The sequence below is a fragment of the Salvelinus sp. IW2-2015 genome, unplaced genomic scaffold, assembly GCF_002910315.2.
Source record: "Salvelinus sp. IW2-2015 unplaced genomic scaffold, ASM291031v2 Un_scaffold16283, whole genome shotgun sequence".
Classification (NCBI taxonomy): domain Eukaryota; kingdom Metazoa; phylum Chordata; class Actinopteri; order Salmoniformes; family Salmonidae; genus Salvelinus; species Salvelinus sp. IW2-2015.
The window spans coordinates 267,821-281,804 of NW_019957521.1; the positions used below are offsets into that span (position 1 = coordinate 267,821).

General features: G+C 40.7%; 2 protein-coding genes across 4 annotated transcripts in view; both read left to right on the forward strand.

Moving 5' to 3' along the window:
• The first annotated feature begins 367 nt into the window (after window positions 1–367).
• On the forward strand, window positions 368–5,516 carry LOC112080356 (SAP domain-containing ribonucleoprotein). The gene is made up of 11 exons (XM_024146087.2): window positions 368–476; window positions 984–1,087; window positions 2,517–2,568; window positions 2,768–2,829; window positions 2,946–2,997; window positions 3,099–3,172; window positions 3,708–3,748; window positions 3,913–3,935; window positions 4,044–4,115; window positions 5,171–5,245; window positions 5,350–5,516. Exons 1-11 carry the CDS (start codon window positions 444–446, stop codon window positions 5,395–5,397), a joined length of 636 nt encoding a protein of 211 aa, XP_024001855.1. The 5' UTR covers window positions 368–443; the 3' UTR covers window positions 5,398–5,516.
• Window positions 5,517–6,207: 691 nt separating this feature from the next.
• Window positions 6,208–13,984, forward strand: part of LOC112080355 (cyclin-T1) — a 12,436-nt gene continuing 4,659 nt past the window's right edge. Inside the window, exons 1-6 of one of the 3 annotated variants that reach the window (XM_070442517.1) lie at window positions 6,208–6,883; window positions 8,291–8,372; window positions 8,521–8,649; window positions 12,701–12,761; window positions 13,481–13,543; window positions 13,739–13,789. In XM_070442517.1, the coding sequence (XP_070298618.1) occupies window positions 6,714–6,883; window positions 8,291–8,372; window positions 8,521–8,649; window positions 12,701–12,761; window positions 13,481–13,543; window positions 13,739–13,789 (556 nt within the window). In that variant the 5' untranslated portion in view covers window positions 6,208–6,713. Of the gene's footprint in view, window positions 6,884–8,290; window positions 8,373–8,520; window positions 8,650–9,029; window positions 12,762–13,480; window positions 13,544–13,728; window positions 13,790–13,984 lie in introns of those variants that run through there. The other 2 variants (XM_070442516.1, XM_070442518.1) reach the window with 2 other exon arrangements.

Consider the following 13,984-nt stretch of genomic DNA (forward strand, 5'->3'; position numbering starts at 1 on the left):
GTTCAGTAGTTCTTAGGATAATGACTAAAACCATGATAAAAATTGTCAATATATAATTTAAATCGTAAAAAGTTGCCTACCAGATCGTGAAATTTGAGTTCAAATACATTTTTACCTGACCAGATATTAGATGGCCTGCAAAAACAAATTGAGAAAAAATGTAATGCACTGAAAAAATGAGCGCGAACTAGACTGAGGCTCCTCACTAGATTGTTCCTGCACTGAGCAATTACCATCTTCAGTGAATATTTTTGTAATTTGTCAGCAGATAATCGATGTCTGGATTCTGGGGCTCAAAAAGCAATAACAAGTAGGCTATGCAAATCAGGAAGCCAAATTAAGGGCTCTTTCACAGCTGCAATTCGGTTCCCGACGGTCACCAAAAAGAGCCGTTCAAAGAGAGTCGTTCGTTCGCGAATGACCTACCACTACAACAAAGCAAGATGTCTGAAGTTGTGGAGCTCCAGAAACTAAAGGTTGTTACCCCGTTTTAGCTTAGTTTGAAACGTCTAATACCGGTATTCTATTTTGGGGAAATCAAGTATTGTATGTTGTTAGCTATCTTTACTTTGTAAATCATGATCTAGCACCCTGTGGATCTTCGGACACAAAGAGTCGTAGGTAGCTAGCTAGCAGATGCTAGCGGACAGGACGGAAGTAGTCCATGCTTGCTGCACGGTGTAGCTAGCTAACAAGGCATTTTGAGGTCTGAGATATCCACGCGTGTATTGGGTTGGGGTGGCTTTGTTATTCAACGAGGGCCAAAGTTTGCTCTGCTACTGCCGTGAAGTTGGCAACTGACATCAGCGCATGCGCGACTACAAGTGAACGAATGAATGAATGAAATTGTACAYGATGTTTGGCCTAACGTTCAAGCACTTCGCTGTTGGGCAGRAACATTTGAATTGCAAAAATTGCCATTTAGTAGGAAATCATCTCAAATGTAGTCTAACCAGTAATCTACACTTATGTCTCTCCCACAGCTTGCTGAACTGAAGCATGAGTGTGAAACCAGGGGTCTAGATGTGAAGGGCAACAAAGTGGAACTGATCACACGACTACAGGCTTATCTGAGAATGGAAGACACATGGTGAGCATGCAATAATGTATGGGACTAAATCACATGGGGTCAGGTTCCCATACTCTAATAAAGCCTGGTGCTGTTTCCAATCAATCAAATGTATTTATACAGCCCTTTTACATCAGCTGATATCAAATCAGCCGATGTCAATCAAATCACATTTTATTGGTCGCATACACATATAGCAGATGTTATTGCGGATGTAGCGGAATGCTTGTGTTCCTAGCTCCAACAGTGCAGTAATATCTAACGACACACAAATCTAAAAGTATCAAAGTGGAATTAAGAAATATTAGGATGAGCCATGTTGGAGTTGTGTGTGTGATGGGATTTATGGACACTGTGGATATAATACGTAGTATATCTGAAGAATACGTGAATAGAATAGTATATGTACAGCAATAGTTGAATAGCATGGCCTTGACTAGAATACAGGATATACATATGAAATGGGGAAAATGGTATTAAACATTTATTAAAGTGACAAGTGTTCCATGTCTATGTACATGGGGCATCAGCCTCTAAGGTGCAGGGATGAGTAACCGGGTGATAGCCAGCTAGTGACTAAGTTCAGGGCAGGATACTGGGTGGAGGCCGGCTAGTGATGGCTATTTAAGTCTGATTGTTTTGAGATAGAAGCTGTTTTTCAGTCTCTTGGTCCCAGTTTGGATGCACCTGTACTAACCTCGCCTTCTGGATGATAGTAGGGTGAACAATCCGTGGCTCATTTGGCTGAGGTCCTTGATTATGTAATTGGCCTTCCTGTGACACGGGGGGGGCTGTAGATATCCTGAAGGGCAGGCAGTGTGATATGTTGGGCTGACCGCACCACCCTCTGGATAGCCCTGCGGTTGTGTACGGTGCAGTTACCGTACCAGGCAATGCTACAGCCCGACAAGATGTAGGCAATGATACAGCCTGACAAGATGCTCTCAATGGTGCATCGGTAAAAATGTGAGGGTCTTAGGGGCCAAATTTCTTCAACCTCCTGTTGCGCCCTGTTCACCACATCGTCTGTATGGGTGGACCATTTCAGATTGTCAGTGATGTGTATGTTGAGGAACTTTAAGCTTTTCACCTTCTCCACTGCGGCCCCATCGATGTGGATGGGTGCGTGCTCCCTCTGCTCTCTCCTGAAGCCACGATCAGCTCCTTTGTTTTGTTGAGGTTATTTTCCTAGCACCACTCCGCCAAGGCACTCACCTCCTTCYTGTAGGCTGTCTCGTCATTTTTGGTAATCAGGCTGTTGTCATCTGCAAACTTGATGATTTGAATTGGGCTATGAAAGTGTAACTTGCTGAATTCCAAATCAACTTCTACTAGCCCCTACCCCTTGACACCCTTTTATATTTAAAAGGTGTGAGCAATATGGTGAAAAGTCTACCCAGTCTATGAAATGGTCAGGTGAATCATAAGCCTGATTTTCATCCTAAACAGAGGATGACATGGGCCTAAATGAAGATGATGTTCTGGGAGAAGAGCCAGAGGTAAGCCTGGTTTTAAACCACTATAGCAGCAATGGCACTTCATGTATGGATTAGATGGGTTCCACCATGTCCAGTAGAATTTTGATCATACAGTATAAAGTCACTTTGTACATGCTGCAATTGCTTATGTGAAATATCTGCTAGGAAAATAAATGTAAAATCGTAGGTGCATTTCTTGATGATGCTTTAGAACATGTAGGACCTCACGAAAGAGGATGCCATCACTGAGGATAATGACAAGAAACCCATAGTGTCTGAGGAGTAMGTTTTTCCTTTTATGTGAACACACATTGAAGAGTGACATTTTCTCTCCATTTTCCTGATGATCTGATGTCCCTATTGAAATATGTTAWTCATGTGATTTTAATGTGTTTCAGGACGGCTGAAAAGAAAGTGGTAAAAATCACACCCCCAGCGTCTGTGGATGAGGTAATATGATGCTTGCTGCACTCTCACCAGTCATGACAAGTCTTCAATGCAATGGTGGTGTGCTAACCTTATAATTCAAATGTTTTATCCTGTTTTCCCAGAGGGTACAGAAAAGAGCAGAACGCTTCAATGTCCCTGCGTCAGCTGATGGCAAGAAGGCCATACGTGCTGCCCGGTCAGTATCCCACAAATATTCCCCACACTATTGATTGGGCATATCTATTAACCTATATTGACAATTTGCATTGTGTTCCCCCCCCCCCCCTTTACGCTGCTGCTACTCTCATATATGCATAGTCACTTTAACTATACATTCATGTACATACTAGCTCAATTGGGACGACCAACCAGTGCTCCCGCACATCGGCAAACCGGGCTATCTGCATTGTGTCCCACTACCCGCCAACCCCTCTTTTACACTACTGCTATTCTCTGTTCATCATATATATATATGCATTGTCACTTTAACCATATCTACATGTACATACTACCTCAATCAGCCTTACTAACCTGTCTGTATGTAGCCTCGCTACTGTATATATCCTCTTTTTACTGTTTTATTTATTTACTTACCTATTGTTAACCTTATACCTTTTTTGCACTATTGGTTAGAGCCTGTAAGTAAGCATTTCACTGTAAGGTCTACACCTGTTGTATTTGRCRCACGTGACAAATAAACTTTGATTTGATTAAATATGTATTGTGTTCAGGTTTGGTTTGCCCGCTGCTGCACCTCCAACTTCCACCCCAGGTCAGTGTGAATCTTCCAGTGGTTTTATTATTWTTTTTTAAATCCAAGAACCATAACCTGCAGTCAGTTTATAAACAAGTGTTGAACAACCTCATTATCACAAGTAATTATGTTTTCTCCTGCATTTGCACTCTGGTTTTAATTAGTGTTTCTCTCTATCAAAGGTGTTACTGTGAATAAATCCACTGTGAGTAATCCAAATATGTGATAAACAGTGACCTCCCCTCATTTAAATAATGTAACCATAAGTGACCCAGAAGATTTAATCAAACATCTATCTCTGTGTTCTGTGTAGGCGGTCAGCGTTGAACAGCTAAAAAAGCGAGCAGAGCGATTTGGCGGGAACGTTTCTTCAGTTTCCAAGAAGGTGAGCGCCTAGGGATAGGGCAGCTTCTATCCTCCCTGGACAGCTTATTAGGTACACCTATCTAGTACTGCCTTAGACCCCCCCTTTGCCTCCAGAACAGCCTGAATTCATCAGGGCTTTCTAAAAGGTGTTGGAAACATTTCACAGGGATGTTAGTCCATGCTAGTGCGATAGCATCACGCAGTTGTTGCAGATTGTACGGAGGTACATTCATGCTGCGGACAGCCTTTTCCATCTCATCCCAAAGATGCTCTACTGGGTTGAGGTCTGGGGACTGCGCAGGCCACTCAAGTAAACRGAATTCGCTGTCATGTTCCATGCAATGTTTTTCCRCTCCTCAAATTGTCCAGTGTTTGATBGCGTGCCCACTGGAGCCACTTCTTGTTTTTAGCTGATGGGAATGGATCCMGGTGTGATCGTCTGCTGCAATAGCCCACCTGTGACAAGGATTGATGAGTTGTGTGTTCCGAGATGCCGYTCTGCGCCGTTATTTGCCTGTTTGTGGCCCGCCTGTTAGCTTGCACCATTCTTGCCAATCTCCTTTAACCTCAACATGTTTTCACCCACAGGAGTGCTGCTGACCAGAAGTTTTTTTGTTTGCTGCACCATTCTTGGTAAACCTTAGACACCGTCATGCTTGAAAAGCCCAGGAGTGCGGAAGTTTGAGATACTGGATCCGGTGCACCTGGCACCGTAGATTATACCACACTCAGTTGCTTAGGTCACTCTTTTTGACAAGTCTTAACGTTCTATCGAACAGTAACTGAATGCCTCTGCCTGCTTTATATAACAAGCCACAGCCAAGTAACGCACTGTCTGTAGGGGCGATCCATTTTTGTGAATGGGGTGGTGTACCTAATGAACTGTGTATTTTTGACTACAGGGCATCCTGAAAGAAACTCAATTGAAACCTTATGATTATTACACTTCAGCATTTCTGATTAAGCCACCTCCAAGTTAAATATTTAAGACCATATGTCAAATCACATTTTATTGGTCACATACACATTTAGCWGATGTTATTGTSGGTGTAGCAAAATGCTTGTGTGTTACAGGTTGAGGAAGATGAAAAGCTGAAGAAGCGGAAAGAAAGATTTGGRATCCTCGCTGCGGTTACACCTGACGTTGAGGTATGTTTTCACATTCTGTATTGAATCAATACAGGTATTATACAATTTCTTTGATACTTAATACCGTAGAGATTTTTTTTTGTGGTTACATTTTTTTCCCACAGGCAAAGAAACGGAAGCGTTCTGAACGATTTGGAAATGTGACTGTGTAAATTGTGGTATTTACAGATGTTTTAATTTTATTTTGTTGCAAACAGAACTGATATGTACTGTATATAGCTTGTCAATTATCAGTTGCATTACATTTTGTCATTAAAGTCGTTTTCAATTATTTTCTGTGATTCTTTCTATGGGTTTGCTACTYGATTATCATCTAGTTGTACCAAGTGGAGTACACGGCCTGGTAGCAGGGCACCCGCCTCATTGGGTCCTCCAAGATAGCGGCCTGAAACAGCATGCTGGACCATGTGCTTACATTGCCAGACCTGTGAGCTGACAAGTCAGGACCTTTCTCACTAATCAGTATCAATATAGGAAGCCAGACAATTAAAGGGAAGAGTTTATGCAGCCTTGTCTCGTTGACTAGACGCAACATAGTGAATGTAAATCCGGGACAACAAAAATAAAGTAGGTGGGGTGGGAGTATAACGCAAACGTCTAGCATCCTAAAGGTTGAGAGTTCAAATCTCAGACATTAGCATTTTTGCAACTTTAACTACTTTTTAGCTACTTTGCAACTACTTAGCATGCTCGCTAACCCTTCCCCTAACTTTAATTCGTACCATATGTTTTTCAAATTCGTACCATAAAATGTATGATGGACATCCACAAATTAATACACACCAAGTGACTTGGATTTACATACAGGATAATATGAAATGTCCTGAGACCGGGTTGGTTTGTGAGTATTGGGTCATTCTGCTGAGTAGTAATAAGAATAGTAATGGATTTATTTTAAATAGCAATTTCTAAGAAGAATCTCGGTCGCTTTTAAAATGGAAACAAATATTTGTGATTAATTGGGCGACGTCTTCCACACCTTCAGATGGGCCGTTCAGAAAGGCTTTATCTTGAGCGGAGGGAGCATTGATACAGCCAGGCAGGGAGGTAGAAACACTCGGACACAGCAGGCCCCGGAGTTCTTCATAGGGGACATGGTCGTCTGACGTTCACAGCTCCTCAATTGGTAGGCTGAATTATCCACTACGAAGGGTGGTTATTCCGCGACTGTAAAAGCGACCAGACCACCACACCTGCAATAATACAAAACAGTCCCCAGACGAGGCGATATTCTGCATCCCACGTCCAAACCGGGAATATGTTATAGATTAAATCACCCTTGTCTGCTGATTGTAGGCCCTTTGCATTTACTTTTCTGTCAGGCCATGGACACCAGAGCGGTTTTCGTTTATTTGCCACAGATGTTTAGAAATTATGTTTAGGGACACATGGCATACGTACGCCATCCACACCATTGACGTCAGTTCCTGTGACGTACCACGAGTCTAAAATATTGTCCTTCTCAGTAATGGCGGCTTCGTTCCCTTCTCCTTCTGGAACAAACAACAAATGGTACTTCASCCGAGAACAGATCGAGAATAGCCCATCTCGTCGTGCGGGGCTTGATCCAGACAAGGAATTATCCTACAGACAGCAAGCCGCGAACCTTCTACAGGACATGGGACAGCGACTCAATGTGTATCTTTTTGTCGGGCCGGGGACAATTTGTGCCTGCTAACGGTTAGCTATCGAGATTGATGCCGGTTTGGCGGCATGGCTAGTTGCTATCTTATATGGATACTATATTCATGTTAGCCTATTTATTAATCTGTGTTGTGTACAGACTGGTGTAGTTACTAACTATTTGTAACAAGCAGCCCAGACTTGCTGCTGTGACTCGCAAGGGCCGGGGAATTGTGTTCTATTAGCACAACTAGATAGTTAGCCTAGCCAGTTAGCTAACGTTGTGTGTAGGCCTATGCGGCCTAGGCATACGCTTCCTGCGGAGAACAAAAGCCAAGCAGGGGCCGTTTGTCAAAGTTATTTATTATTAACGGGGTTCAGGTGTATTAAACACGTTCTTATATTTTGATAAAAGCATTGGTTTTGTTGGCCATAATGTTAGGGTGATATCAAAGATATGTGGCGCTGTTGTGGGAGCTAAGCTGGCAAACTTTTTCTGCTATTACGAGTGGCTAGCTAGCTAGTAGGCTAAAAACATCCTGGGACAAGCGAACGTTAACTGGCGTTAATTAACTACATAATATAAATGGTATTGGTGAGGTCCAATGCTRTAATGTGATAAAATGCCCCTGTGTATTAAAGCTTGTTAGTTTCTTATTTCTGATACCATGTCATTGGCTTCTTCGTGGCCATTTATTAATTACTTCCGTAACTACAACAAACTCTGACCCAGAATGCCAAACTGGTCTCAGAGTAATTCGTATTATTCTGTACGTAAATCCAAGAAACTTAATTTAGTATGAAATGTTACATTTCGTATGGTATGTATTAATTTGTTAATGTGCATCATCCATTTTGTATATGTTACTAAATACAATTCTTAGCAAAACGTACAATATGTTACGAATTCTAGCTAGGTTGCATACATTAGCTAGCTCACTAATGTTAGCTAGGTTAGGGTTATGTTTAGGAGTTAGCTAACCCTTCCCATTGCCCTGTAACCTAACATAAAATCTAGTTAAAGTTGCTAATTAGCTTAAATGCTGAAGTTGTCCGTGATGAGATTCGAACTCGCAACCTTTGKGTTGCTAGACATTTGTGTTTTACCTCACCCATCCACCCCAACCATACTAAATGGATTGACTCGGATTTACATACAGAATCTGAAAACTCAGACCAGGTTGAGAATGCTGTTCTAGCCAGCTAGTATGTTGTTCTAGCTAGCCAGTTWTGTCCTACTATGTACCATCAATCAACAATAGGAGTAGTTACAATAGATCACTTAGCTACACCCACAACTAGCTAGTTTAGTTGAAAATAAGTTGGTAGCTGCTGTTACATAACATAACCGTAATTTCTCAAAAAATACTTTGAGTTAAATCTCACTGAGATATTATGTTATCCTTAACCCTTATGCATCAGGTCCCAGCTAACAATTAATACTGCTATTGTGTATATGCACCGATTCTACATGATCCAGTCCTTCACCAGGTTCCACAGAAATGTAAGTACTTTTGCACACTGACAGCCTCCCTTGCACAATTGTGTCTTGTAAAGTTTTAATTAAATCTTATGTGAAATGCATAATGCGTAGCACTAACAAGACACCAGTTTTGATCAAAATGTACAATGTTTTTTTTTTTTTCCCCTAGGTCATAGCTCCAGCAACACTGTTCCTGGCTGCAAAGGTTGAGGAACAGCCCCGCAAGTTGGAGCATGTTATCAAGGTGACCCATGCATGCCTCAACCCTCAGGACCCTTCACCAGACGTCCGCAGTGATGTAAGTCTCCATGGTCTGACCACTCCACTTCAAACTCACTATGACACTTGCAGTGTGATCCTCTGACCACAAACTGATTGTGTAGATCCAGTGTTCTATGTTTTTTGGTATTATTAAACACCCAAAGTACGTACTTGTGTCAATATGCATGATGGTAGTTGCATCATAACTGTTTGACATTGATTTCTCCGCTTGCAGGCTGTTGGTGTGTTATGATTATTTATTTTTTGATTATATATTGCTTTATTTGATACAAGTTCTGGCAAGAAACGGAGCAATAACATTTAATGCAACTTGACTTTAAAGTTCTTGATAACATTTGAAGTGGTCTTGATATCTTTTGTGAAAAATACATAGTTCCAATACATTCTCTTTCACAGGTTGTGAAAGAGGTTGTTGATATTCTCCACACACTCACCATCTTCCTTTCAGACTGGGAGATCTGTAAACAGTTCTGTCCATACCAGGGGTTGGAACCAAAATTATTTTCCAATTATTTTGTTCTGAACAGAATTTTTTGTATTTTTTGTCTCAGCAAAATAAAGTTCTGACCGGTTTGAACCCCACAAAAAGTGCTGGTTTACATAATTCCTTTCTGTTCCTTTTTTAACCTGTGAAATCATTTTTTATCTCATAAAATTTCTTTACCAATCAGTGCAGATCGAGCAGGCAAGCTAGTTGTTTACATGCATGATGGACAGACAAGTGTAGCCTATGATGCAAATGCGACTGAAATTTTGCAGGTGTGGAGTGGAGGAGGCTTGAAGCGATGGGCATCTTGTTATGCATAATCTGAATTGGGTCCACAGAATAATACTTAACTTCTTAGTGATGCCTTCCCGCTCAGATCCCGGTAACGGGATTGATTTGACAACATCCAGTGAAATTGCAGCGCTCAAAATTTAAAAAACAGAAATACTCATAATAAAAATTCACAAAACATACATGTATAATACATCAAAATAAAGCTTGACTTCTTGTTAACCAAGCCGCAGTGTCAGATTTCAAAAAGGCTTTGCGGCGAAAGCAGACCATGCGATTATCTGAGGACAGCACCCCTCATACAAACACATGAAAATCACATTTCAGCCAGCCAGGTGCGACACAAAACTCAGAAATAACAATATAATTCATGCCTTAACTTTGAAGATCTTCTTCTGTTGGCACTCCAAAATGTCCCAGAAACATCACAAATGGTCATTTTGTTCGATAAATTCCTTCTTTATATCCCAAAATTGTACCTTTATATGGCGCGTTTGATTCAGAAATTACACCGGTTCCAACTCGCCCAACATGACTACAAAGTATCTGATAAGTTACCTGTAAACTTGGTCCAAACATTTCAAACAACGTTCCTAATCCAAACTTAGGTATTGTAAAACGTAAATACTCGATAAAATTTAAGGCTGAATAAACTGTGTTCAATACCGGACGAAAACAAAGTGAAGCGCACACCAAAAGACTAGAGTCCACCTGGAGTGACACATGGAAAGAACAGGGCTACTTCTTAATTTCTCAAAAGAAAAATATCAACCAATTTCAAAAGACTTGACATCTAGTGGAAGCCATGGGAACTGCAACCAGATTCCTATTAAAAAGGGCTTACCATAGAAAACTAATGGAAAAAAACATTGATCTCAAAAAAACATTCCCCTGGATGGATTGTGCTTGGGGTTTTGCCTGCCAAATCAGTTCTGTTATACTCAGACATTATTCAAACAGTTTTAGAAACTTCAGAGTTTTCTATCCAAATCTACTAATAATATGCATATCCTAGCTTCTGGGCCTTAGTAGCGGCGAGTTTTCTTTGGGCATGCTTTTCATCCAGACGTGAAAATACTGCCCCCTATCCCTAAGAAGTTTTAAGAGGAGCGGCTTCTATGGAGGAACTTTAAATGTCCTTTTGAGCTAGCTAGCTAGATAACAAGTTGTGTGTGTGCAGTGCGGCACCACATTTGTAAAACATGTTTTATTATTTTTGTGGTTAACCTTTCTGGGAATGTGGTTCTGCTAGCGGAACACCTGACCTACAGCCAGTGAAATTGCAGTGCGCCAAATTCAAACATAAATCTCATAATTAAAATTCCTCAAACATACAAGTATTATACACAATTTTAAATATAAACTTCTTGTTAATCCAACCACAGTCCGATTTCAAAAAGGCTTTACGGCGAAAGCACACCATGCGATTATGTTAGGTCAGCGCCTAGCCACAGAACCATACAGCCATTTTTCAGCCAAGGAGAGGTGTCACAAAAGTCAGAAATAGCATTAAAATGAATCACTAACCTTTGATCTTCATCTGGTGGCACTCCCAGGACTCCATGTTACACAAATGTTTGTTTTGTTCGATAAAGGTAATCTTTATGTCCAAAAACCTCATTTGAAATTGGCGTGTTATGTTCAGAAATGCATTGTCTCAAACAAACATCCGGTGAAATTGCAGAGAGCCACATCAAATTACAGAAATACTAATCTTAAACATTGACGAAAGATACAAGTGTTATACATAGGTTTAAAGAAACTTCTTGTTAATCCAGCCGCTGTGTCCGATTTCAAAAAGGCTTTACGGCGAAAACACACCATGCGATTATGTTAGGTCAGCGCCTAGCCACAGATAACCATACAGCCATTTTCCAGCCAAGGAGAGGTGTCACAAAAGTCAGAAATAGCTTTAAAATTAATCACTAACCTTTGATCTTCATCTGATGGCACTCCCAGGTCTCCATGTTAGACAAATGTTAGATCAAGTTAATTTTTATGTACAAATGCCTCCTTTTTTGTTCAGGTTTAGTTCAGTAATCCAAATGCGAAAAGTCAAAAAAGTTCTATTAAAGTTCGTAGAGACATGTCAAACGATGTTTCTAATCAATCCTTAGGGTGTTTTTATCATAAATATTCAATGTTTCAACCGGACAATACTGTTTTCATTAGAAAGGGAACGAACGTCGCACGCATAGCCACGCGCGATAAACAACTCATGGCTTTCAGCTGAGCCACTTGCTTTGAGTGGTCTTATTCTCCCCCCTTTCACAATAGAAGCCTGAAACAACTTCTAAAGACTGTTGACATCTACTGGAAGTCTTAGGAAGTGCAACCTGACCCCACAGACACTGGATATTTGATAGGCATTCACTTGAAAACTACAAACCTCAGAATTCGCACTTCCTGGTTGGATTTTTCTCAGGTTTTCGCCTGCCATATGAGTTCTGTTATACTCGCAGACATTATTTTAACAGTTTTGGAAACTTTAGTGTTTTCTATCCAAATCTACAAATTATATACATATTCTAGCTTCTGGACCTGAGTAACAGGCAGTTTACTCTGGGCATGCTTTTCATCCAAACTTCTGCCCCCTATCCCAATCCATCAAGGTAACTAGGCCTATAGTATTCTTAACTATCATTGAAAAAATGTATCCATTCTACTCTAGCCAATTACAAATCTTTCTCCCTATCTTCTGAATAATGCTTCTAATGTCAGTACCGTAGCCTATGCTTCAGAGGGGGAGGGGCAGGTAACCGGCACAGGCAAAGATTTTTAGGTTGCGAACAGACACTGGAATAAGTTTCTGAGTGACAGTGAGGGCTTTGCATGGACGCTTTGTTGGGGGACTAGAAAAAAAGTGCCTGGAACATAAAATAGTGTTATTAACCGGTTCCCGTGCTTTTAAAATAATGGTTTTGTTCCGGAACAGTGGATCATTTTCATTCCAGGTTCCTTGAAAATACCATTATTTTCCGGTTTTCGGTTCTGTTCCCTTAACCAGATCCAACCCCTGGTCCATACTCACTGCTTTGATCTGTATAAATTTTAAAGCTATCCTGCGCTTTGGGGTTTTCCTTTTTCTCAATCTTACCTTTACCATCATGCTCCTTTAAGTGCTTAAATTGTTATAACAAAGTAAGAAATTGGGTGTTCTGAGGCAGTTGTACCTCCGTGAAGGTAAGACTGCGTAAAGGGAAAGCAAGAGGTGTGAGTGAGACATGAGGGGTGAGAGAATGCCTCCTAGTGAGTAATGCCTGTCTCCTGCCTGTCCTCTCAACCTCAGGCTTACCTGCAACAAGCCCAAGACCTGGTCATTCTTGAGAGCATTATACTCCAGACCCTGGGTAAGTTGGGATGGACAAATGAATGGGGTCTTTGATTTCATCCCAAACTAGAGAGATGTGATGCTTAATTATATAATAATTAATATTAAACTCTTTGTTCTTGTATACAGCAGTCTTTGAGTAGCAGTCCATTCCATTGGAAGGTCACATCTAGTCTTCCATGCTCACTTTATCAGTACTGTCTTGCATTTTCGGTTCCCCTCTGTTTTCGTCATTAACTTAACAACGCAGCACTTTCTTTTACCTTTTCCTCTTGACTTTAAGCCATTCTTTTGAGTCACGTAATTGTTGTGATGGAAGATATGTTGGTTGTAATCACATTAGAGATAGTGAATTTAGTACAGTATTGATAGAATTTGGATGGCACAGTAAAATGCCCATTCACCACCTATAACCCTTGTCTCAATGACTGGCTTAAATGTTAATGCTAAACCTCTAATTCTCAACTCATTTACATTTGTCTTATACAGGGCCTGTCATCTGAAGATCTAAAGCAGTGCATTCATTCACTATTTACTGTAGTTTCATAAGACTTTGGTTTTCAGGGAATTATTTTAATGCTCAGTGAGAATACTGAGAGTTCAGTAACTATTGAGCTGAACCTATTTTGACTTAACACCCTCAGGTTCCCATAAATCAGGATAGAAGATTCTAGAGTGTTCTTAGAAATTTTGTTGCTCATGACACCTTTTGTCTCCACTCTACCCCCTTCATTACAGCTTTTGAAATCACCATTGACCACCCACATACTCATGTTGTCAAGTGCACCCAGCTCGTCAGAGGTAAGAATTAACAAACCCCCTTTCTAGGCTACTGGTGAAGTTTCAGAACCCTAGTACTTTCACTTATAGCATAAATGGTTCTTACCTATTTAAATGTATTATTTATGAGTATTTTTATTGCATGTATTTAATGCCATTATTTTGAACGCAGCAGGTTTTAATTGTATTTTCTTGTTTCTCGTGTTGTTGTCCCAGCGAGTAAGGATTTGGCCCAGACCTCATACTTCATGGCTACCAACAGGTATGCTGTTCACTCTGTGAACTCTGAGCTTTACATTTTTCAATTCAATACAAATGCAATGCAACATTGTCTAAACTGAAAAAGGAGATGTTCTTATGACCTGTATTAGAATGAAATCACCACCCATTGATGAGATGCACAGTCCTTTTTCATGGTATTCTGGAACTGAATCGGTTTCTTCTCCCCCCCCCCCCCCCCCT